The sequence below is a fragment of the Sceloporus undulatus genome, chromosome 2, assembly GCF_019175285.1.
Source record: "Sceloporus undulatus isolate JIND9_A2432 ecotype Alabama chromosome 2, SceUnd_v1.1, whole genome shotgun sequence".
NCBI classification, from domain to species: Eukaryota; Metazoa; Chordata; class Lepidosauria; order Squamata; family Phrynosomatidae; genus Sceloporus; species Sceloporus undulatus.
The window spans coordinates 242,600,700-242,627,521 of record NC_056523.1 but is presented as its reverse complement, the minus strand read 5'-3'; the positions used below and the strand labels follow the sequence as shown (position 1 = coordinate 242,627,521).

At 39.0% G+C, this 26,822-nt stretch overlaps 1 protein-coding gene across 1 annotated transcript in view; it reads left to right on the top strand.

Moving 5' to 3' along the window:
- The window catches only part of DOCK8 (dedicator of cytokinesis 8), a 114,190-nt gene extending 97,821 nt beyond the window's left edge, over positions 1–16,369 (top strand). Inside the window, 9 exon segments of the mRNA XM_042447751.1 lie at positions 214–357; positions 2,413–2,544; positions 5,370–5,504; positions 8,125–8,214; positions 9,529–9,765; positions 10,190–10,333; positions 12,532–12,638; positions 13,801–13,971; positions 14,991–16,369. Coding sequence (XP_042303685.1) covers positions 214–357; positions 2,413–2,544; positions 5,370–5,504; positions 8,125–8,214; positions 9,529–9,765; positions 10,190–10,333; positions 12,532–12,638; positions 13,801–13,971; positions 14,991–15,051 — 1,221 coding nt within the window. The 3' untranslated portion in view covers positions 15,052–16,369.
- Positions 16,370–26,822: the final 10,453 nt, after the last annotated feature.

Here is a 26,822-nt window from a genome sequence, read left to right as displayed (position 1 = left end):
GGCAAATTCTTAACATACATGTCTGGATTTTTAGGATACTTTTTGGAAATTTAGCCTTATGATCAATTTATTATCTCTGTAGCTTTATAGAATGCAGAAGTTAATCTGTAAGCAGTGATAGGCCCTATAAGGTGGTGCACTATTGCCAAAAAACAAACATTTGATGGATGCAGCTAGATTTTGTCTCAACCACATCATTCTTTTGTCCTTTAGAATATTTCCTCCAATATACTAGAGGAATCTGCTGTTTCAGATGATGTTCTGTCTCCAGATGAAGATGGCGTATGCTCAGGAAGATATTTCTCAGAGAACGGATTGGTGGGACTCTTGGAACAAGCTGCAGAGCTTTTTAGCACTGTAAGTAGTACTATTCTTCAGACTTCTCACCAGCATAAACACTTACAGAGCTGTTGGTGTTTTGGTCTAGTATGTTTTATCTTGCCTAAACGTAAAAGGGACACAGTGGCTCAGCAGATTAGATGCTGACTCTTCCAATTGCAAGGTCGGCAGATCGAGGCCCAAGTGCCATGAGCTCCTGTCACTAGTCCCAGTTTCTGCCAACCTAGCAGTTCAAAAGCATGTAAAAATTGCAAGTACTGTAGATAAATAGGTACCACTTCAGTGGGATAATAATAATAATAATAATAATAATAATAATAATAATAATAATAATAATAATAATTTATATTCCACTTAATCTCAGGGAATTCGAGCGGATTACAGCAGTAAAATAACATATATAAGAGTGTTCTGTACAGTCATGCTGGCCACATGATCACAGAGTTGTCTTTGACAATGCAGGGATGAGCACTGCCCCTTGCAGTCAGTCACAACTAGACAGTCTTATCAAGGGGAAAACCTTTACCTGAGCCTTCCCTCTTCTCTACTCTGCCACATGCGTGAGAAGACTATTTAGAGATATACTTATCCTTGAAAAGAAAGGATGTCTCAGCACATCAAGGTACTAAAACTTTTTGTACTCTGTGTGAAAGTGAAAAACCAGCATTTTTCATCATTAGTAATAGCAAAACAAAGTCATGATATTTCCCCACTAACATCCACAGTGCAAAATAATAATAATAATAATAATAATAATAATAATAATAATAATAATACATAAAAATGTGCAAAAACTTGAGTAATCTTGTCCGGGGGAGGGATCTGGAAATGTTTCTATCCCACCTATAAGCAAAATAAACCAGATCTACATCTCTAACCTGTCACATTCATAATTTTCAAAGAAGTAGCCTCTTAGTCTTGGAAGGGAGGCGAAGGGAAAGGAAAAAAAATGAAATGTAGCAGCACCTTTAAGACTAAGTGGTTTTTGTTTTTTGCATATGCTTTTGTGGATATAAACCCACTTCTTTGGGTGCACTCTGTAGTGTATTTGAAGAAGTGGTTTTACTGACAAGCCCCACAGGTTCACAGTGTATTCACAGATACACACTATTGTATGTAGCATGTAGTTCAATCCTCAACAAACCACAGTGCAGTGTAGAAAAGATTATTCTTGGGATAGCACAGAGGAACAATTCACCACAATAGGGGTTAATCCCTGTGTGCCAACCCAAATAGTCAAGAGCCCATGTTCTGTTTCAGTGGGAATCGTTGGTACTCCTTTAGACTCCTCCTCCGTTAGTTTTCAGTTTCCTGCCTTGTCAACCTGACTTGGTTTTTCCCATCTCCAGTTCTGTCAGGATAATTTTTAAGCATTCACTTAGTAAACAAGTAATTTAGTGAGAACATACAATGGAAAAGCAGACTAGAGAAGAATATAGTAAGAAAGTGAAGCAACAACAGACAGAGGTAAAACAAACAAGGAGATTCAGTGTCTCAATGGCAAGAGGAAGGAACCAGAGATATCATGTGTGAGAGCAAAAGCTATTCCTGCCCAGATAGGGAAATAAAAAGTTAGAGTTAAGAAAACATTTCCAATGCTCCAGTGAAAGTGAGACAGAGGATTTGAAACCAATTACTGAGAGGCAGAGTGCTCAAGATAGTAAGCGTAAACAAGATTCTAAAATTAAGGAAGTTGATGGTTTAAAAGAGCAGCTTAAGAAGAAATAAAAAGGCATGCACTAACCATAAAAATTATTTTGGTTGATTTGGTAGAACAGGCAAGAAGCACTGCAGTAGTGGTGAATCTCCTCAAAGTGTTACAAAGCACTAAAGCCATTTCCACAGACCACTCACAATTGTGCCTAAATAGCACAATAAAAGTAGCCAATTCTAATGGCTACAGCAAATAGTGTATGAAAGGTATTACGTTCATACAATGATTTATCTATGTTTGATAAATATCAAAGATGTCCCAATAGGCTGTGATGTGACAAACAGTGAAGCCTTGTTATCTTTGCTGATAAATGATTGAAGAATTGACACCAGTTTCAATCTCGATTTTCTTTATGCAAGGGAGGTTTGAGTGAAACTGTCAATGAAGTCTACAAGATTGTCATTCCCATTTTAGAAGCACATCGAGATTTCAGGAAGCTTTCTTCAACTCACAGTAAACTTCAGAAGGCCTTTGAAAACATAATAAATAAGGTACTTTTTGTTCTTACCTTGTTGGGATGCTGTAGTGTTTGTTTTTGGCCTATAGAGATAAGATGAGATTTGCCATACAAAATAGCTCTTTTGCCTTCTGTGCTATAAATTACCATGTGGGGTCTGTGGTATAATGCATGGAAGCATGCACTGCAAAGAATAGGCTTTCTGTAGCCAGCTATTCCACATGGGGCTTCCTCAACACATAAGGCACTTTTCCTTGTTGAAAAAAGTACTTGCACACCAGGAGTAGGATTCTAAGCATCATAGTGGAATTATGTATATGCTGAAGTCCTCCTATTTGGCTTCTATAAAATAAAGGAATGTTTCATAAGGACAAGGGAACTCATACATATACCAAGCACCTCCTTTCAAGTAAGACAGAACTGGGCAACATGTGGCCCTCTACATATTGTTAGGATGCAATTCCTATCAGTTCTAGCCAGCATAGTGGTGAAGGAAGTTGAGAGTTGTGGTCCAACAGCAACTGTAAAGCCAAAAGCTACCTACTCCTGGCATAAAAGAACTGGAAGATCGTGCACACAAGCAGCTAATAATTTATACATGACCACTTACTACATTATTGCTGTAGACCATATTCTGTACCACATATAGAGCAGAGCCAGTTATTTATTCACAGCACACAATTTGCTAAGTAGACACCATTTCCTAGCTTCTGTGGATATCCAACTGGTTGTCACTGGTGATTATGCGGTGAAGTGAAGGACATACATGTCACCTGCTCTCAGCACACTTTGAATCATCAAGTAGACAATATCCAAGTGTTCTTGAAGTAAAAGGTTTTCTGTTTTGGTCCTGTAGAAACAGAATGGAAGTGTTTTGGTTCTATAGAGTATGGAAGTGAGATAAGATGCTATTATAACTATTGTAAGGAGCTATGGTGGTTAAATGCCTGTACTGCAGCCACTCACTCAAAACCATAAGGTTGCAAGTTCAATAACAGCAAAAGGGCTCAAGCTTGAATCAGGCTTGCATCCTTCCGAGGTCGCTAAAATGAGTACCCACATTGTTGGGGGCAATTAGCTTACAATTGTAAACTGCTTAGTCACTGCTAGTTCGGTATGAAGAGGTATATAAATGAAGCTGTTTGTTTGTTTGTTTTTGTAACCAGTGATGCTATGAACACTCGTGAAGACATAAAGATTATGCTTCTTCATTCAGTTGTGAAACACATCTCATTCAGGGGTAGCAGTGTTGGCCATATAGCAAAGTACAAACACATCTAAAACAGTGATACCTTTATTCAGCCAACCAAAGTGCATAAATGACATGATGCAAACTTTTTTTCCCCATTCTTTTGCATTATAAAAGTTTTTAGATCCCATTCAGTTAGAGACTTTGACATGCATATCTAAATGAAGAATTGGAAGTATATAATTTAACAGGAAAATTGGGACTTTACCATTTGGCAGAGTGAAACAGTAACCTCTGGTAGCAGAGACTAGGGATCAAGGAGTGATGCTCTGGAATGGGAGAACAGGACTATGAATTCCTTGCAGCTTCTTGCACACCCGCTACTAATCTTAAGGAATGGAGGAGCTGTAGCTCAGAAGTAAAGTGTGTGTTTTATGCACAGAAAGTTCCAAGTTCAAGACTTATTGAGTATAATTACTGTTATTGTTGTTGTTATTATTTTAAAAACAATATTAAACATGAAAAATGAGTTAATTGTCATTGCTAATTTTATTTCTGGCTGTATTTTTCTCACCACAGAAAATGAAAGCAGTTTTTTGCATGTATTGTCAGTAGGTTTTACTTAATAGTCAGGATACCAAAACAATCTGTTTAAAATGCAGGATAACATGCTAATTTGGAATCTGTTTCATGTAATCTGCTGAGTGATTTTGAAAGCGGGAACTATTGTGATATCTAGAGAAAACAGGATACTGATATTTTAGGAAGGTGAGGGGGAATCCCTTCCTAAGAAGGTCAGACTGGCTTCTTCCTTGCTATCCTCCTCACACCAGGTTTTTGTTTTGACAGATTTTGGAGAATTGTTTATAAGAAATTGAATTTTAATAGTGTTTTTAATTGCTCTTTAATACACATGCTTTAAATTTCTTTTAATTTTATTGATAGTTTCATTCTATTTACCATTTTCTCCCTTTTTACTGATATTGCTTTCATCTGTTTTTGTTCTAGTGTTATAATTTGTTTTAATGCTTGCATCCACCTTGAGCTCCAGTTTAGTGGAAGAGGCAAGATGTAAATAAATAACAAAATCCTAGAAAATTATCAGATGCGTACTCCTTTGAGCAAAATTATACATTTGTATATAAGAGAGCAAATTATTTTTGATAATGCGTCCATCATCTGTTCTTCAAGAACTGTTGTTCTTGAGATATTTAAAAGATACTTCAAGTTCCTTGAGAACTTTAATTTGTGGATTCAGTTTCTAGCTCCTTTTCTTTAAATTCATTCATTTCTAATTAAGACAGCTCCAGAAGACACTTTTATCACAATATCATCTTGCCTTTTTCCTTAGATTTCAGAGGGTTTTCAGACAACTTTGGCCTTCACTCTTAACCCATGCTTCTTAGTCCACCTTTCTGCCTTTTCTCTTATCTTGGAAAATCAATAAAGAAGAATACAATGAAATAGCAGCAAAGTGCCCTCTAACTGCTAGCATGACAAAGTCTCATCGGAAACTACCCTCAGAGACAGCATTTATTTAGAAATAAATATAGCTGCTTCATGGAACCAATATAATATGAATTACCACTGAAATTACTTTTATTCCTGAACAAAAATGAATCTGTATAAAAAAGAAAAAAGAATTAAATACCTTCATATTTATCAATCAGGGTCAAAAGAGAATGTTTGGCACTTATTTCCGTGTTGGCTTCTATGGAGCCATATTTGGAGATTTGGATGAACAGGAATTTGTTTATAAGGAACCTGCCATTACCAAACTTCCAGAGATTTCTCACAGGCTGGAGGTAAGTAATTCACTTCTGTCATGAACATTAAGAGAGAATAATTTATATGAAATACCAGAGATTCATAGAGACCATACAGATCAACTAGTAAATTTTGATTTCTTAACATCTCTGATTAAGATGACAGTTTACACAAAGTATCCCCAGACATCTATGAATGGGAAAGTATGCAGCTCAGTCATTTGCATAACTCTCCAAGTGTCTTCTCACAGTAGTAGTAAAAACCAAAATTGAGAAGGCTGCCCTGGTAGCAAGAAATATGGAAGTACCTTCATATAAGATGCCTAGGTTTTTCACACATTATTTTAGTAAGAACTCTACTTTGTATAATGTAAAGTAGACAACAATATAAACTAAACAAACACCCTTATTAAGTTTCATTCCTTCATTGCTTTCTACAACAATAAAAATTTGAATTTTTTTCTTGCTATACCCTGTTTATTTAAATCCATAAGTAGCTACCTCACCTTGATATACCTTCTAAATTCAGTAAAGGGTCCCAATGTTCCATTTGTCCTTTCAAAAGATTGCTGGTTGTGGTTGTTATGTTCCAGAAATAAATATATTTACTAATTTAAATACTTGATTTATTCTTATCTCAGTGGATTTCAGGTGTTTATAACTCAAACCTATTCTGGCTTTGATCATACATAATCAAATACCTTTAAGAAGAAGAATACTGCCCTATAACTCAGCAGGAGATGCTGGCAGGTTATTTTGGGAAGGGGTATGAGACTCCCTGATCCAGTGAATGAGTTGCCCAGTAAGCTCTAGGATCCAAAATCTTGTGTAGGATGTCATCATAACTTTTCCTTCTCCATTCAGAGACCAAAATTAGGTAGTGATAGTAGGGAAAATGTCTGTGAATTCTTCAGAGGAAGGTGTTCTCAGCTGCTGAAAATGTGTCATCCTTAGGTTTTAAAGAGGACCAAGTAGTATACTAAGTGTAAATGGTGCTTTTGAAGCCAGTGATGTCTAAATGACAACATTAGTACAATTGGCTTTTCATATCTGGGAGGTTCTGTTCCAGACACACACACACACACACACACTGTGGATGCCAAAAACCTCAAATCCTGTGGTTTATGAAGACAGTGTGCTGTGCATGTGGCCACACTGTCATAGTCATATGCACGTGCTGCCATTAGGGAAAGTGGAGTGGGGCCATTTGCACATGCTCAAATCTGCAGATTGCAAGCCAGCACTTGGGGCAGGTGGAATGTATTACATTTGATAGTATTATGAGAATACAGGCTCATACAATTTTTTGCTTTGGTAACAATAGTTGCAAAAAATTGCAACTTCATATTATAGCCAGCATGGTTTGACCATTGGACCATACCTCTGAAGACCAGTTTCAAATTTCTGCTTGGCCATGGAAACTCACTGGGTGACCTTGAGCAAGTTACATTCTCTCAGTCTCAGAGAAAAATAAAGGCAAACTCCCTCTGAACAAATTATGCCAAGAAGACTCTGGAGTTAGGTTCACCATAAATCAGAAATGAGTTGAAGGTACTCATCATCATCATCATCATAGCTCTTTCAAAGCATGCAAAGTAATTCATGAACATTATTTCAGTCATTCGTACAGCAAGTAAGCATTAACATCTGATATTAATTATGGAAGACTCAGTTTTTTAACACAGTGACTTGCATGAGACTAAAATGTTCGTGGCTGAAGTGAGATCAGTGGCATCACTAGGGGGTGCAGAGGAAGGAGTGGCACTCAGTTGGGCCATCCTCCCTCTTTGATGCAGGGCAGGGCATGAATGCTCACCCTTCTCGACTACTCCGTTGCTGGACTTTCTCCCTGGGGAAGAAGCCCTGCAATGGAGGAAGAGGGGCAAATGCACACCCTTCCTGACTGGTCTGTCACTGGGCTTTCTTCCTAGGGATGAAGCCTGCTGACAGAGCAGCAAGAGGGGCAAACACACACCCTCCTTAGGTAACACCTTCAGCACCAGGTAACAGCCTACCTAGTGATGCCAGTGGGTGAGATCTGACCAGAGATTGTGGTGCGTGTGTATGTGCCTTCAAGTTGTCTGTGAACATATAGCAAACTCAAGAATTTCATAGGATTTTCTTAGGCAAGGAATACTCAGAGGTGGTTTTTCCAGTTCTCTTCTCTGAAACATAGCCTACAAGCACCTGCTATTTTTGGGCCTTTCATCCAGCTGTTAACAAGGGCTGACCTTGCTTAGTTTCCAGAAGGTGTGGGAGAGAAAACATGGCTCTCTAGTTGCTGAATTGTGCTGACTTCCAAGGAGCAGCAAGCCATGTCAGAATAAAAAGGTAAAATGATGTCAAATTCAGTTCTTAATACAGCTTTCTACACGGATGAAAACTATAACCCTATGTACATTTGTTATGCAGATTAGTTTTTTTATATGTAATAGAACTGACTTTTGAGTTAACCTGAATAGAATCAAACTGGATTTTTTTCACATTTTGGTGTGAATGTTTGCATTTCTCAACAGGAGTTTACTTTTAGTAAAATGGTTATTTTCTCATAATCTTATCACAGCTGTAGAGCTGACTCACTGTCTGTTGGTTTTTGTTTTGTTTTTTTGAAAGGCTTATGAAAAACAACACTCCCGATCTAATTTTGTTTTCTTTACAGGGATTTTATGGGCAGTGCTTTGGGGAGGATCGTGTTATAGTGATTAAAGATTCCACTCCAGTAGACAAGAGCAAACTAGATCCTAGTAAGGTATGCCAGGCATTTGTTGCATGGAATCTGAAACTTTCTACTGAGAAATCTTAAATTTTGAAACTAGTACCTATAATTAACTATACACATTGGGAAAATCATGTAATTCTAGCTGTATATATATATCCTTTCACTTGTTTTAAACCAAAGTATTAAGCAGATAAATGATTTTCTTGTGGACTTTCATACAGAATGATTTCAGCAGGTTTTTTTTTGGTCAAAAACTTTCAGTTAGTATATCCACTCACTGAATTTAATACAGATACGGTTAACTCTGTCCACACTGAGGCAGCATTCTGAAGGCTGATTTCCACAACCATCTCAGTCACATGAAGCTGAGACATATAGAGAGTTCAGCTTGGAAATGTCACCTTTTGCATGGCAACTCCCAGAATTCCCTTGCCAGTATGGTATTGCCATGCTGCCTGGAGAATCCTTGGAGTCATTTTTCAAAAGTCTAACTTTTCCATGCTTTGCGCACTGGTCTTCACACAGTGCCTCTCTCTATAAGCTTGTGTGCTATCAAGACTATTACACTGGTTGTAAAAACAAGCATGTTCTTTTTATTGAATCAAGCTAGTATTTTGTGCTTTTCTTTATTTAACTTGTGCAAAGATAAAACCTGGGTAACTAGATATGTGGAAACAATTCCAGAAAGACAGTAGCCAGAAAAGGCTAATGAAATTTGCCTGTATTTTACCTGATTCAATATTTCTCTGTACCTAAATTTGAAATTAAATTATTCAGTTATTTAGAGTTTTTATATCTGTAGGGTCAATTTCATAGAATCTTCAGAGCTGGAAGGGAACACATAGGCTATTTTAGTCCAACTCTGTGCCATGGAGGAATAGACAACTAAAGCATTCCCGAAAGATGTGTTTAAAGACTTCCAACCTGTGTTTAAAGACTTCCTAAAATGGATAGTCCAGTACTCCCTGAGGCAATCTAATCCACTGTCAAACAAATCTTACAGTAAAAAAGTTCTTCCTAATGTTTAGGTAGATTCTCTTTTCTTGTAATTTGAATGCATTGGTATATGTTTTAGTCTCTGGAACAGCAAAGCTTGCTCCATCTTCTATATGTCATCTCTTCAGATATTCAAAGTTAGCTATCATGTCACCTCTCATTCTTCTCTTCTCCAAGCTAAACTGATCCAGCTCCTTCCATGGTTCCTCATAAGGCTTCATTTCCAGATCAATTTTGGCAGGGCACTTTGGTCTTCTATACAATCAGTTCCAAAGCTTATTTCACAGTTAGTTTTTTTTTTTTTTTAAGTGACCTCTGAGACAGTTGTCTCTCTCCCCTTCTCCCCAGGCTTACATACAGATTACCTTTGTGGAACCTTATTTTGATGACTATGAGATGAAAGACAGAATGACTCACTTTGAGAAGAACTTCAATCTCCGCCGATTTATGTACACCACCCCTTTCACGCAGGATGGACGCCCACGAGGAGAACTGAGTGAGCAGTATAAGAGGAAGACCATTTTGACCACCATGCATGCTTTTCCCTACATCAAAACTAGAATCAATGTCATTCAAAAGGAGGAGGTAATGCATGCTTCAAATGTGACAGTCAAAATTTAGGGCTGTGAGGTAGTACTTAAGAGGGTCATACTGACCAAATGAATAGAAATGGGTCAGAATGAATGTTAATGTCCAAAGCTGAATTAATGAATATGGAGGTTGTTGTTCGTATAAATGGCATGAGCTGATTCTAATCCTGACCCTGTGGCCTGCTTGTTCCTTGTGGTAAGCACTTTTCTTCCTCCCACTTCCCCTCCTTTTTGTGTTATGCTGCTTGATGAGTGGGATTATTTCAGTCTCTCCTCTTTCATTTTTTGCCAGTTCTTGATGAAGTGGCAAAAGGCAGTATGAATTATATGCATGTTGCCCATTTTTGATGCTAAGAGCACATAAAAACATGGTTTCTTTGTGAAGGAGTTATAAAATGCTCATTTTTCTGTCCTTTCAGTTTGTCTTGATGCCAATTGAAGTAGCTATTGAAGACATGCAAAAGAAAACTCTGGAGCTAGCTGTTGCCACCAACCAGGTGCCCCCAGATGCCAAAATGCTCCAGATGGTTCTTCAGGGTTCTGTGGGAGCAACGGTAAATCAGGTAGGTATACAGGATACATGACAGAATACTGTTGCTTCTTCAGGAGGGTGTATTTTTTCTCTTTGCTCAGTCTTGTTGTAATGTTAAAATGGTGCTCATGCTCACACAAAGGTATACCAAGGCATTTTCCTACCAGAGGGAAAGGAAGAGGTGGCACTCTCTCCTCTGTTCACATACAAAAACTGTTGGATTTTTCTTTAGTTTTGGCAATGTGTGACAAGGCCAGCACAGGCAAGATAGCATCGTCCATCCCACCCAAAGCTGCCAGCTTGCTTTAGGGGGCACAGGGTAAGCTATGTGGTATACAACTCTGTCAGGGCAGAAACTTCTCCCTTTGCACCTGGTCACCTTGGGAGCTGCAACTGAGCAGTGACTAAGAGGCCTCTTGCCTACCCTGGCCTTTGCCACAAGGCAATAATGTCACTGGGATTGGTATCACTTGGTGTGATAACTCATGGTGTGACACACACACACACACACACACACACACACACACACACCCTGCATTAATCTCCTCCCCCATCACACTGTACAAAATGCTTTGTAATATTTTTTGTACTAATGTTAAACCTTAATAATTCCATATATCAATGAATGTAATGGCAATAGTTGTGACATAAACAACTCTTAAACACATTCTTCATAATTCTAACTCCTGAAGCTGGAGGCTGTTGTCTCCCATTCACATGAGGAACTCGAGCTTTATAAGTGGGGTGCAGGAGGAATCCAAGGGTTCTTCCTTTTCTTTACCTCCCAAGCAGAAGGCTGGTGTGTCAATGGGAGACAGCAGTCTCCAGTTCCTGAAGCAGGAAGCAAAATTGGCATGCCAGACTACTACTTTGGGAGTTAAGAGGAGGAAGAATCCCTGAATTCCTTCTACATCCCATTCACAAATCTGGAAGTTACTGTCTCTCATTCTGACAACAGCTTTCTGCTCTTGAAGCTGGAGGCTCTTGTCTCAGTGGCAGACAGCAGTCTTCCTCATACTCGCTTGCTCTCTGATTCTCCTGCCTGCTTCTTTCTCATTCATGGATAGAGATAGACCATACCAGGACAACAGAGGATCCCAAAAAGTCCTGCCCTATGTCTCCTCTTCTCCCAAAGAATGTTTAAAGTTCAGTGAGCAGGGAAAAGAGAGGCCTTGTTTGCCCCATTTCTAGTCACACCTTCTCTTCTACTGAGCTCCTCATGTCTTACACTGTATGTTAATCTACGCTCCCTTTCTCCCAAAAGGCAGGCATTTATGGAGCAATAGTGGTGTTGATTGTGGTGTTACCCTATTTATGGTGTCACTAAGTGTGGTCTGCATCCCCATGTCCTCTAGTGACACTTCTGCCAGAAGGCCATCACAGGCAAGAAGCTTCTCAGTTACTGCTCAGCCACCTCCTTGGTTGCTGCTCCCAATGTAACCACATGGCAAAGGGAGCAGAAACTGAGGTTGGTTGGTTTGAATGTTCAGTAGAACAGTAGACCTAATATCAAGAGATATGTGTTGCAGGGAAGCAAGGTTTGTCATTCAAGAGGAAAGGTGGCAGTAGCTCAAAAAAGTTTGGGGACCACTGGATTATGTGAATATGCAAATATAAATATGCAGTTACCCCCTCAAAAAAACAACAACACCACTACAGCTGTTATGGATGTGTAACATAAACCAATACAGGGATCATGTGCACACAGAAACACCCCACTTGTTTCTATGTGACTACATATGATAGTCTCCCATGTGACTTTCCAAACTGATTTCTATTTGGATTGAAACAGGTGTATATGGCAGTAAAAGGGGTCTTACCAGGGCAGGGATACTATGCAATGGAGCTGGGATACAGCCCTCATGTGGATTCAGCCTTAGGCCCCAACAGAACTACTATACAGATTCACCAGTCTGCAGTTTTGCTGGCATACCTTTCATTTCTAATCCCCAAACCATTGCTTCCGAAAAGCTACTGCTATTTATTCACTGATTACTGATCTTAACTAGTAGTCCTCTGAAATCTTCCTCTATTCCCTTCTGTCACAACCTGGATACCCACTTGGTTCTGTCTTCTTCCTAGCGTCTCACTAGAACTCACTGTCTTTTTATTGGAGTTTACATTTGGTTTTTCTTATTGCATAAGCGGAGAAGATGGCTGATCTTCAGAATCTTTCTTTTCTCAAGAAATAATGCTCAATCTAATACAGTGTTATGTTATTTCCATAAGGGGCCACTAGAGGTAGCCCAAGTGTTCCTGGCTGAAATTCCAGAAGATCCAAAACTTTATCGGCATCACAACAAGCTGAGGTTATGCTTCAAAGAGTTCATAATGAGGTAAGTAGAAGCGAAAGAGTAATATTATTTAATACTGCAGCAACACTTAGAACATACCTGCACTGGAAGTCTTGACTATGAACTGGCTTCTCATTGGATGGTCACACAAGATAGAGGATCTCCACTGCATCATTGGTCGTTGGTGAGAATGGTGTCTAAAAGGCCATTAGTGGAACTCCATGTAGAAGGGAGTTGGACTGGCACTTTTTCTTCAGGCAGCCGTTTGGCAGGTGACTCCACTCGCTGCAAAAACGGCTTTCAGCTGGGTGGGTGATATGTTTTCTTCTGTTGGTGTGTTTTTGAATAACTTTAAATATTTTGCGCTTATATTCATTCTGTGTTTCAACTGTATTAGCTGTATTTATTTGCAAGCCCCTTTGAGTCCCATTCTTGGGAGGAAAAGTGGGATATAATTAAAAAGAAATAAAGTAGGCATCTTAAAACCCCTAAAGGCACCAGATTCTAGCTGATCTTGGAAACCAAGAGCTTTATCGCATGAGAAAATAAAGCAGAAACTGAGCTGTACAGTAGCAGTTTTCTATGTGCCTTACGACATGATGTTATAGTGCTTCAGTTCTCTTCCCATGGGAGACAGACTTAAAGGCACATCTTTTGTCCCATTAGAAACAGTTGTAAAAACATGTCTTTTGTTGAGTGGATTTTTTCCAGCTAGGCAAAAGATGTGCTTTAATGAACATCTCCCACAGGAAGAGAAGTGCTATGGTGTCATGCAGTAAGACACAGAGAAAATCACTACTCCCTGGCTCAGTTTCCACTTTATTTTCTCATACGATAATGCTCTAAGCAGGGTCAGCACTTGTTAGTACTTGGATGGGAGATTGCCAAGGAATACCAGGTGCTGTAGGCTATATTTCAAAAGAAGGAATTGGCAAAACCATTTCTTGAGTATTTCTTGCCTAAGAAAACCCTATGAAATTCATGGGGCCACCATAAATTGACAGGCAACTTGAAGCCATACACATATACAAATAAAGTAAGCACTACATTGTCCCCAGCTTTTCTTTTCTGTCTTCTGAGTGGTGCCATTAAAAAGCTCAGTCCCATCTGATAGCTTAGTATTATTCCAAGATAAATATGGCCAACAGTGCTTGATGGAATTAATCAGTTTGCCATTTTTTTCACTTCATGATTTTGGGAACAGGTGTGGTGAAGCAGTGGAGAAAAACAAGCGCCTGATTACTGCTGACCAAAGAGAATATCAGCAGGAACTGAAAAAGAATTATAACAAGTTGAAAGAGAACCTCAGACCAATGATTGAGAGGAAAATCCCTGAATTGTATAAACCCATTGTGAAAGTTGACAGTATTTCAAGGTATAACAATAGCTCCATTTTATATTACAAAAACAGAATTATGCTATGAAACATAGTTTAATTCAGGTTTATGCAAGCGAGTTTCTGAAAGATGGCATAATTAGCTGTGTCCTCTCAAATTCAAATTGTCTGTTGTAACACAGATTCACAATAAAACTAGAATATTTGCCATAGGATAGCACAATCTCTTGTTATAATCATGGTACTAAAAACAGTCCATGACAGGGTTCTACACCAAGCTGTTCCTGATATAAAAAGTATAAATGGTACCTTAAGCATTTTCCCTACTTCCTGTGGACCAAAATTTACAGCTGTCATATGGAAGCTATAATTTAAATGCTCATGCCCAAATGGTTATACTAAAAGGAGGGGCAATTATGCTGTTAAAAAATCAGCCTAAAGTAACACAAATATAATCTTGAATTATATAATTAGTGTAAGGCGTTAAGGTTAGGATTCCCAGAACAAATACACAAGTGCATTTGATTTTGATTTTAAATGGATTTCAACAAGACAAAAGGTTTAACTGTGGGTTAGTTTTTCTTCCTTATTTCACTTCAGTCTATTCCAGAATTTGTCTGTCTTGGTTTATTGATAGCATAGCATTCTGAATCTAGGATTTGACATTTTGGTAATTTAAGTATGTTAAATGTATCTTTAAAAAAAATAGGTCAGACACTCTAAAACTAGGTGTCCTCCAAACTGTTCATGTAATGGGAGATGGACATGCATGTATAAATACATGTGTAGCAACACTTGTCCTGTAGTAATGCATGTGTGAGAAGTAATACAAGACGTAATAGGTAGTTATTTGAACCACATATTATAGAATTAACTAAAGACCAAGACATAACATGTTTTTCTTCAGGCCTACCTCCTATGTCATGTGAGGGAGGCAAAGCCAATTATGCCTTTTTGTGTGTCAAATTGCAATAATGAAGAGAGTGAACATTTTATTCCAGGGCACATTCAGTAATTTCCTTTCTCATGTTTGCCTGTTTTTACATTTTTCATTTCAGGGACTCTTTCCGTAGTTCTAGTTTTAGGAAGTGTGAAAGTCTGCCTCCACAGAACCCTTAAGAAGAACAGAGCAGCTTCATTAGAATGAACTATCTCCTTGCCATGGATTAAATACAAGAAGATATGCAAAAAATGTACAAGCAGGAAATTCTTCCCACAATTCCCGTGACCACATTTTGTCAAAACTGTTGCTTGTACAAGATTCAAGAAGCAGGAATTACAGCAAAAGCATCCAGTAAGAGGACAGGAATGCTTTTTGAAAAATCAAAGTGGGATATTTGCATACAAAGGAAAATTCTCCATATTTTCTCCCAAATTCTAAAGGCCAGTTAATGAGACTGCATTGTTTATACAATATTTCATATCTGTTGTACGGGTATCTTTGAATATCTTTGAAACCTCCTGTGTGGATATTTGATGGTAGAAATTCTGTGAAAACGCACAATCATGGAGTTGTATATCATACGCAAGCAACACTCCCAGCATCTGAAAAAGAAAAATTTCCAGCCAGAGTTAAGCACATGTAAATCCCATTAAAATCAATAGGATAACTATGAATTTGTATAATTCCAACTGTTGTTTGAAGAAAGCAGTCTTTCCTCTTGATGACAATCTTATTGCAATGGGCCATGTAAGAGGTTTTTTCATGTGAACTGCTAAGTAGGAACAATTTACATAAAGATGAAAAATATGTACAATGTAAACCTTTTTCAGTTGACAGTGACCTAAGGAACACAGAAGCTACATAGGGAAAAGGATATTCAAATTCAAATGTGCCTTAACTGAAATTATGTTTACAGGCTACAGGGAACTGTTGCTTCCAGATAATGCATTTATTATGCAATTGCTGTGTCCTAAATGTGGACGCACTCTCATTCTTGTTGGAATGCGTCACTTTTGTAATTGTTTAGTATTTTCATTATTTAAAAGTGGTACTATGTTTCTTCTCATTTTTGAAATATGTAGTTGGGTTCATGACAGCTTGGCTGGTATTTTCCTACATGTTGGTTGCAATATGTCTTATCCAGCCCAGGCACCTTAACAGTCAGTGGTGAGGATATTAACCTGGTGTCCAAAAAGCTGTATGTGGTAGTGTGAAATGTAAGGATTTGGGGGGTTGGAAAAGCTAGTGGGAATTCTTGCACTTAATTGTTACTTTATTCCAAAAGCCCTGAAATTTGGGGGCTTTTTTCTTTTCAGTTCAATAGCACTATGTCTGTCTTTTTGTTTCCCAAAACCTCCAAAAGAAGGAAATTAAAATTAAACTAAAAGATTTTATATTGTAATGATTGTCCAATGTGAATATTATTTTGAGTTAAGTATGTTTATTAAGCATATGGAAGATGTCAGTACAACTTGGTCTTCATGTATATTAGAATGCTTGGCTGTATTATGTTGTCATTACCTTCAGGCCTGCCATAGGTACACACACAATGCTGCTGCCATATTTCAGATACTCTGAAATCTGGTTGATTACACCTCAGGATGGAGTATTTCTCTCTTTTTTAAAAAAAATCTTACTCTTACCTTGCTTGGGGCAACTCAGTTTTTACAAGAAACAAAGGAGTAAGGGTTATTTACAGTTAAGTCTTTCTATAACTATAAAACATTTGTGTTTTTATAAAATCTAAGTAGTAATTTAGTTTCAACTTTCAATAAGGATACAGAGCAATTAATTTTTCATAGGACTTTCCCACAAACTCATCCTCTGCCGCCAGACCTTAAAAGTATAATTAATCTACTTGGATGTGAGTGTATATTCATTTATCTACTAGGAGATATCTGTACTTACTGGCCTTAACGTTAGGCTTCTTTTGTTCATTTTAAACCAGGGTGAACAATTTATTGGTATTGTTGGCCTTCATTTCCCATCAACCCTAGCCAGCATAGTCAGTGATGAGGGATTATAGGAGTTGCAGTTCAGTGTATGATGGACAACAATTTGCCCACCTCTCTATAAAGTTATCACTCCAAATGGGGAGACAGAAGGAAGAGTTGTAGTCTACAGAAGGGTAGTACAGAACAATCTAATGTTCTAGCAACTCCTTTAAAAAAAGAATACAATCATCAACAATACAACAACAATCATATTAGTGGTTGTACCACACTGCTTTCTGGATTGTATGTAACCATTATGCAAATGTATTTCAGTTTTGTGATAATATACCTAAAAATGGTTTGTTGGCCATCAACAGTAAACCAATTAATTCCTTTCTTTTGGCATCAATGGAGTTGTAGCCTTCAGAGGTTGCTTTACTATTGAACTTGTAGTAAAAGTATCTGGATTAAACTAGAAAACTAAATATGTCAATTAAATTTTAAAAAACCCAAAAGAAGCCCCTTCAGAGTGGCATTCCTTTAAATGAAGCTGCTTTCAGATCCTGAAAAACCAAATAGTGAGGCAATTTTCTGCAGCCTACTCATCTAATGAGATCTTGGCACACCTCAGCTTGTGCATTTTTTATATATTTAGCACTCTTCCTCAAAAGATTATTGAAGTATCCTCAAGAATAAGAAAGGCAAAGTTGAACAGTACAAGAGGAAACATGCCATTTGCCCCCTCCTCTTTTCACCCTGGCTGTTTGTATAATATTTATTCTTGACAATTAACTGTGGGAATTCTCAGACCAGAGAGAAATGAAAGACAAGTGCATATATGTACAGACAGCATGTGCTATGTCTAAAGGCACTTTTTGTGTATCAAGGCAGTGGAAGAAATTTTGCACATAATCTCTGACTGTTAACTCTTTACTCCCAGTGTAAGTAGTAGGTATAACACGGGATTTACTCTGTTGTCTCTGTGTGCCTTCAAGTTGCCTGTTGACTTACGAAAACCCCATGAATTTCATAGGGTTTTTTTAGATGGGGAATGCAATGTTCCTGTGCCATACGCGGGCTCGCCATATGCTGTCTGTACATATATACACTTGTCTTTCATTTCTCTCTGAGGCCACACAGACGGCAAGCCCTAATACAATAAATGGGGCATATGTCCATGGTGCACACCACGCTGTGTGCCACAGGAGCACATCCCATTCAAATAAATGGGGCTTGAGTATATGCATGATTTGCCTTACATGAGAGGTCCGGAATGAATCCCCCCACGTAAGGCAAGGATGGACTGTACTCAGAGTTGGCTTTGCTCTTCTCTCCTCTGAAATATTGCCTGCAGCACTGGGGTTCTGTGGAAGTCGCCTTGCTTAACTGATGGGACCTGATGCCTTTCCTACTTCAACATTCATCAAGCTCCATTAGATTGAATACATTAAAGAAACAAAGGTTGTCTTGACCAATTCCTTGCCACACCTTCCAGTTCCCCTCACATCCTTTGGTTCCAATAAAAAAAACTTGAAAGGGGGACGAATAACAAGTATCACAAGAGGGTAAGATAGAAACCAACATATGCTCCATGGGGCTGAACAGCAGGTCTATCCTTGGCCACAAATTGCTGCCATTTCACTTGCATTCCAGCCTTTTGCAATCCTTTCCCTTCAAGGGAAAACAATATCCTACCAAGCAACAAGAGCCCTAAGCAGGGAGCGGCAAGACAGTGGGCCTCATACAACTTCCTTGTAGAGTGTATCAGCTACTGTGGAAAAGCCAAGTATGGTTTCTTCTGAGCAACTCCTACCACCATTCCCTTGGCAAAAGCAACAGAGAGCTGATTGGAAAATGAGGGTGTCTGTTTATTCTAGCTTAGAGGGAATCATGACTCCAGGTTGGAGTCCACATTATGTGGAGATGAGAGAGAAAGAAAGAAATTCCCTTAGCATAAACCCCATAAGGCCCTTCTCTACCCAAAAAAGTTCCAGGAGAGTCCTAAGACCAGTCTTTTTGCCTTTTCATTTCCTCCACAGCCTGAAGTGATCATTCTGTCCTCTTCCTCAGATTCTAGGTCTACTTCTGAATCTGCTGCAGAGCCAAAGTTCCTCCAGCCCCAATTATAACTTACAAAATTGGGTAGAGACTCTTTAAACAGGAAATTTCTATGAGGATATGAGCTGGATGCAGCCATTCTAACTAAGTATCATACTTCAGAGTTCTAGATCACTGGCAGAACAATATCTGAACCCTCTTGGTTTGGAAGCTCATACTCAGACTGGAAATTCACCTGGCAGACCAACCTGAAATCCTGCTTCTTTTTACAGAAATATACAAAATACATTTAAACTTTTTTTAAAATGTTAAAGATGAATAATCCTTTGCCAAATGAAGTTTGATATATGTGAGAGTGCAGTTGTTCCTAGGTCATATACAGACAAGCTGGCTGCTGTTGTGTGCCTTAAAGCTATTTCCAACTTAATGACAACCTAAAGGAACATTATCACTGGATTTTCTTGGCAAGATTTGTTTGGGGGGTGGTTACTATTGCTTTCCTCAGAGTGAGAGAGTGCAGCTTGCCCAAGATGACCCATTGGATTTCCATGGCTAAGCAGGGTCAAGCCCTGGTTTCCTTGTGTCCTATGCCAGCATGCAAACCTTTGCATCACACTGGCTTTCAGGCAAACTAGGCTCAAATCAAATGAAATTACAAAACAGTTGTAGACACATAGTGCCAGTAAGAGTTTAGCCATTTTGGATGCTGAGATGTGATGATATTAGAAAGTGAGTTCTGTTCATTTGGGTGAACACCCGCAAAGAACTAAAATTAGAGCAGCCATTTTGAGATCAGCAATTGGTATGTGTGTTACACGAAGCTGGTTCAGACAATTTTTGAATTATTTTATAAAGGTTATAGCAGCAAATAAGAGTGGGTTAGAATTGACATATATTGTGTTTGTGGGTCATTCTTCTGCATGCATGAAAAGTCTGACAAATACCTTGAGTAGAAGAACCATTGTATTAAACAAAAACTTTACTGGATCCTTAATGCAATGAAATATGCTTTTGAAGGGGAACACTCTGTATAAGAGCCTCTCCTAAAGAAAGGACTTCCTGTAGAACTTCATATTAGTTCTTGTACATATTTTTTGCATATTGCCACTGGAAGCTGCAACCAAATATTTGAGAACGTTTGCCGTCTTTTTTCAGTTTAAAGTGTTAAGAACATTGACATGAAGGTAAATTATAGGCTGAAAAGCCCTTGAAGTAAAACCATCCTAGCATCTTCAAAGTGCATGAGAACCAAAACAAAAGGCTGTTTATTTTAGATTCTCACATTTACTTTGGCACCTACAGCAGTTCTTGTGTGTGTGTGTGAGGGGGGGGGGGGATATTTTCACCCTCAAAAGACCTTTTTAAAATAAATGTGCCTCAAAGCATATTACAGTTTCCTAAAGAAAGGAGGCCAGTCACTAGTGCATGATTCTGATAAGAAATATGGGCTAAATCCAATCATTATTCCCAACCTACTTGGAACCCACTCACTGTATGGGACCTGTTGAGACAATGCTTCTGTAAGTCAGATTTGATTCAACTGTAACTGGAATAAGAATTAGATTTAGCCTTATGATTCCTAGAAAAAGAAGGTACCTTGGCCATCCATCTCTACTTAATGCTGATAATTGAACATGAAAGATGCATGACTACAACAAAGCCTAATTTGGGACAAAGTATATTGTCTATGTATATTGAAACTATGAACTCATTCATTCAGTTTTGGAGCCCTCCAGAGGTGCCTCACACACTAAATATTCAATATGGAATGATGCAAATTCAAATTCAATGTTTCCAAACTTCTATCTATATTAAGAACCAATGTGTCTGTGTTTTAGGCTCTAGAAAGTCAGATTCAAATCCCCACTTTCCTAAAAAGTTAACTGATGGGTAACCAAAGACCGCTTTCTTGGCCAGCCTTATCTCTCAGTGATATCATGAGCATATGACACTGCTGCAAGCTTTTTGGTAGAACAGCACAGCATAACATAGTCCCTTGAAAGAAATCAAAGGGAGATGGTTTAAAATATGTTTTCAAATGGGAGTACTGAGAACAAGAAATACCAAATGAATTCCTAAAATGATATTAACTCATACTGTGCAATAGAAGTGGATTGCATATCTGTATATACTGAATTAATAAAACGTTTTAGCAAAAAACAAGGATTATAACATAAAGTACAAATAATGGATTTATTTTTAGCTGTGGTTTTATTTTTATTTCTTAATTTTAAAAATATGAAGATTGCAGATTCAAGTCCTGCTGTGGTTGCCATTAACATGGGGTTTATTTTTGACAGTGATTCTGTTTTCATAGCTGAAGACATATTGCTATACCTAGGCCCTGTTACAGACAAGTCCCCTTGGTTTGTAGGGGAAGCACCGAATTTGTGGTTTTCCACCTGCTCTCAGGATTGCACAACACCATATAAGTTACATAACAGAAAAGTTGATTTAAAGTAATTGAGACAAAAGTAAAGAATAGGTTCTAACTCTAGAACAAGAAGGCAGCCCTGTTTAAATGAACAGGTTATGCAAATAGTTGCTACAGCATATGAGCAAAGCTTATCTCCCAGCGTGAGTTTCCTCTCCTAATGTGACTGACACCTTTTAAATAGGCATTTTTGTTATTGTAAGACCTCCTGGGTCTTGTTGTTCCAGCTTTCTTATTTATTTTTTCTCTGCATCTGTTTCTGCAGCTTGCTTTGACACATTTCCTAGTTGCCTGGCATGGCTTAACCACAAATCCTAATCTTTCTTTTTGTCAGAACTGAGTGAAATTTGCAAGAATGGAAGATCCTCAGAAGGATATTGTATCTGTCAAATTCTAGATAAATAGGTAGGGAATGTTTTGTAATATCTACCTTTTGGTAATGGTATTAGGACAACACTGCTAGTAACATCTTTTGTTTCTTGGCAGAATTTGATAAAGCACATGGGGGTTAGTTGCCCCTTCTGACTTACTAAACTCATCAGATTTCAGAATACGTGTAGAATGTTTTGTGCAAAAGCAATGTTTAGAGCTTGGGAGTTTCCTCCCAAAAGACCATGGTTATCTATGTGTTTTTATAGTCAATTAGTAATAAAGAAAAATGCAAACTTTAAAAAGTTCAGGTACCTAGTTTGCAGGTTTGGGTAGGAAGGAACATTTTAATTTTTTTTTTAAAAAAAACTGTTTTTTCCCTTCCCTTTCCATCACCATGGTAATCTTTTATATATTTTTTTCTGGCTATAAAATGACATGTGTCCCTAGGCAAGAAACATGCAAAATTTCAAGAGGATCAGTGCAGAGGTGAGGAGTTATGTCCATAATAAGACTCTTTTTTCCCCCTTTTCCATTCATCTTTAATAATAGGACTCATTTTTTCTTCTTTTCCATTCATCTTTAATTGCTCCCCAATCATAGCTCTTCAACCACCTTCTACATGTTCTTTTGCTGCCTGCAACAGAGCTATGTGATCAATTTCTTCAGTCCTAATCCTTCTTCTTAGACTTTCCTGTCTTCCTGAATTTGCCAGAAGAAGGAAGAGCCACACATTCCAACAAATTATAATATTCTAAAATCCATTGCAGACAGTATGGTGTAATGCTTTGCATTGCATATATGACTACACCTCTGGAAACCAGGCTTCAAATCCCCACTTGGACATGAAAACCCACTGAATGACCTTTAATAAGTCACACACTCTCAACCTCAAAGCAAGGCAAAAGCACCCCCCCCCCCCGAACAATTAAACCCCATAATAGGGTTGCCTTAGGGTCACCACAGGTCAGAAATGACTTGAAGGTACACAACAACAAAACCCATTAACTCATTTAAGCATGTGGGAGTGAGTCGCATGTTAATCAGGAAATCTGTTAAATCAAACAATGTGAGCAGAAAAATCTAACAGGTTATTTACATCTCCATTAGCTAGACATTTACTAACTCTGCTTTGATTCTGATATCTCCAAATTAGTTTATTTCATTTCTGATTTTTCTGAATCTGAAGCACATGGCTTAGTTCATAACTTAGGTTATATTTAGTTGACCTCTTTTCATGGGGGACAAGACAACTAGCAATGATGTGGAAATCTTAAATTTTATTCCAACTATTTACAATATTGTGCTTGGTCTGCCATTCCTGACAGCTAATTCCAAGGTCTGAATAAATCATAGTACAAGACCAGAAGTCCTTTAAAAAAAACATGCTTCCACTCTCAGCATCTAGAATTTCCAGTAGTTCTGAGGTTAAAGGAACACATACAAAACAAACATAACCTTTCAGAGCTCCTTCAAATGTGGCAAACAAAGTAAGGAAATCACAAAGCCAAATTTAATCCCTGCTGCAGGGTCACCTTTGATAGTAGCTAAACAATCTTCATTCAGGTATTGAAACAGCCTGGAAATGTTCCCTGTGAATGTAGTGTTCCTTCGTTTAACACATACAATCCTTCATTTGAAAATAAGGTGGCATCTTTCCCAGAAGACAGTACAAGAAGAATGAGAGGAATTGGCAGGGAGAACAGTCGTACAATCATTATAAGCTGATGTTGCTTGCTTCAAAGGTTGCAGATCTTTCAGCAGCCTGGAGTGAGGCCATTGATGCGCTGACTTTTGCTGTTGAATCTTAAACCTCTGCAGAATAATAGAAAAAGAGATTTCATTTTTTAAAAGAATGCCAGTTTGGGCCATAAATCTTAAATGACGGTTGAACCCAGACAGATAGAAGTGGTCAATATCGACTGCTGTTTGAGAAGGAAATGAAAGAGCCTTTTTGTTGTTGACACTGAGAAATAGGCATCCTGATGTTAAAATGTTTGCTTGTGTGTTGAATGTCATTTTTTTATTGTGCTGGGCATATAACCGCAATGTCTTGCTGATATTGTTTGGGTGAACGGCTGTGATGGTACAGAATGTTGTTCAAAAAATACTTTACTCACAAAAAACAAAGGAGTCAACAGTTTTTAGGCTCACTGGCTTCTTCCTCAGCTTCTGTCCATTTACTGGAAGTTACCAAAGGGAATTTTTCACAGATTACTCTGTTCACAAAAATAAAAGCAAAATATAAAATCCACAAAACAGATATACCTTTATTGGACCAACTAATCAGGAAGCCTCATTGTGCAGAAATCTCAGAGTCTGGAACTTTTTTAAAAAAAGTATTTTGTTACACGTTGCATTGAAAGAATTATTCATTGTTCTCTCTGTGTGTGTGTTTTGAACAATGTACTAGTAGCTCAGTTGCTTTGAAATGACCTAATTAGTCTTTACTCCTAAAACATTGCATTTGAAGTAAAGAGTAATGAGGTTGCCAGTTGTTAATTTCTTTCACAATGTCCTCATGCTTGCATTGACTAAAAAAGTAAAGTGTTACTGGTAGCATTACTACTTCTAATGTGTTACTTCCATGCTTTCCAGTTCTCAATTGTGTGACCAGTTGTACACAGACAACATTTCTTCTCCATGTTATGCAGAGCTTCTGTTTCTGCTTCTCTGTGTATTCACTGAACCTGTTATTAAACAAGCGAAGAGTGCTAAGATAACCAAAAGAAGGGTACAGAGTAGCAGGAAATTGCTTCCCAAGAAAAATCTCATGGCATGAGGACCAACTTGGGCACCAGCACAAAAAGAAGCCATAAAAAGTGGCTCCTTTTTGCATCATGGAAAAGGCACCCTTTTGGCTGGGGCCGTGGCTCTCCCTCAACTCTTCGGTGCAGCGTGTCTACAAATTGTATCAAAGATGCGGCGTGACACCGCCCACCATGTGGTGGGGTGCACGGTGTGATGCCACTGTGGGGGTGGAGTTGGGGTGGCTGGCATGCGGTCACCATGCCCCCACTCTGCCCTCACACTGGAGTTTCTTGCCTGTCTGTTGAGGGCCTTTGTCCTCTTTAAAAATGAACTCAGGAATTGGGGGAATTTGGGGATTCCAGTTTATATCCCACCAAAGATAGGGTTTTGCAGCCCTTTATATGAGGCTTCCACTCCTGATAACTATGGTCACCAAATGTGGAAGTTGCTACCCTTTAACCCACTAAATATGAAGACTTCCACAGTACTCACTGCATTTACCAAGAGTGAGGGCCTTCCCTACGTCTGCTACAGTGTAAGGACTTCGGAGCTAAACAGCCTGCAGCCGCCCTTTCAGCAGCCAATTGGGACCACGACAACTACATGCCATGGCCCTGATCTGGCTTTTCTGCAGGGCAAAAAGGAGCTCCTTTTTGCGCCACGCAAAGGGCGCCTTTGTCACCATGGTGGCACCGTCTGACATCCCTTTTGGCGCTACATCATCTAGATGCTATGCCAAAGGAATGCCATGATACCACCCACTGTGCAGTCGGGTGAATGGCATGACAGCGGTGTCAGAGCAGCATCGGGACATGCTTTGTGTGGATTCCAGGGCCCTACTCTGCTCTGAGGCTGGTGTATAAGGCTGGTCTGTACAGGTTGTTCCTCCTGCTCCTACCTGTGACACCAACTGTCACAGGACGCAGACATCATGATGATCTCCCATCCATACGGGGACCACCATGATGCCACCGCCATACAGCAACCAAACATTGCTATCAGGAAGTGGCATCATGGCAGCACCCCTTCCTGCTTCTGGCGTCACAAAAAAGAAGCCACTCATGGCAGCTCTTTTTTTGCGGCACGTCTGTGCTGAACAAATCTTGCCAAGAAAACCCCATATTTATAAAGAAGTTAAACAATCTGAGCTTAGGACAGAACTTTGAGGAAGCCCACTACTCACTTCTCTCCAGGATGATGAACAATCATTGGCGAGAATTCTCTAGATTCAATCTGTCAACCAAATACAGATCCATCTAACTGTTACACTGTCTAATCCAAAATTCACCAGCTTGCTTGCAAGAATATCGTGGGGGACCTTGTGAAAAGCTTTATTGCAATCAAGATATAGTACATCCAGAGCCTTCCCCTGATCTACCAAGCTTTTAATTCTTTTAAAAACAAAGATAAGCTTATTATGGCATGTCTTGCTTTTGAGAAACCCATGCTGGCTCTTAGTAATCACAGCATTCCTTTGTAAGTGTACACAGAACGACTGTTTAAGGATCTGTTCTAGAACTTTTACTGCTATCAACATCAAGCTGGGTACACAGTAGTAGTTTGGGACCTCTTTTTCCCTTTTTTGAAGATGGGAACAACATTTGCCCTCCTCCAATATGTTGAGGACTCTCCTGTTCTCCAAGAATTCTCTGAGATTATTGATTCAAATAAATTGAAATAAATAATTGTAATAAATTGTGATGTAGTGCATTAAGTGTTGGACTATGACTCTAGATATAAGGTTCTAAATCAGCTATGGAAATTCACTGAGTGGTCTTGGGCAAGTTACACTGTCTCAGCCTCAGAAGAAAGCAAGATCAAACCCCCTTTGGACAAATCTTGCCAAGAAAACCCCATGATAGGGTTGCTTTAGGGTTGCCATAAGTCAGAAATAACTGGAAGGCACACTGCACCAATAAAATAATGCATGAGTTCACATCTGGTGAAGAGCTTGGTAAAGATGCAAAAATATAGAATAGCCATTGGACTTACTGAGAATTCTTACACTGCAATCTAAGAAAGTAAGGCGGGTTATACACCGCTTCCGCACCTCCCTAACCCTAATACGCGCTCTGTGCATAAAAAATGACAGCAGCCGTTCCAGACGGCCACCGCCATGAGGACGTCACAGCCGTGCCACCTCTATACGGGGCGGCGCGGACGTGATGTCCTCGCTCCGCACCAGGGCGCCTAGTGCACCCTTAGTGCGGACCAGGAAGGAGCTCCATTTCGGAGCTCCTTCCTGGTTTGCGTCGCCGCTTTGCGTCGTGGCCCCTTTCTCCTCCCCACCACCGCGGGGTGTCCTTGGGGCTTGAAGCCCCAAGGACACCCCTTTTCAGGCTGCGAGGAAGCGGCGTTTTGCCGCTTCCCCGCAGCCTGAAAAGCGGCAGATCGGGGCCTC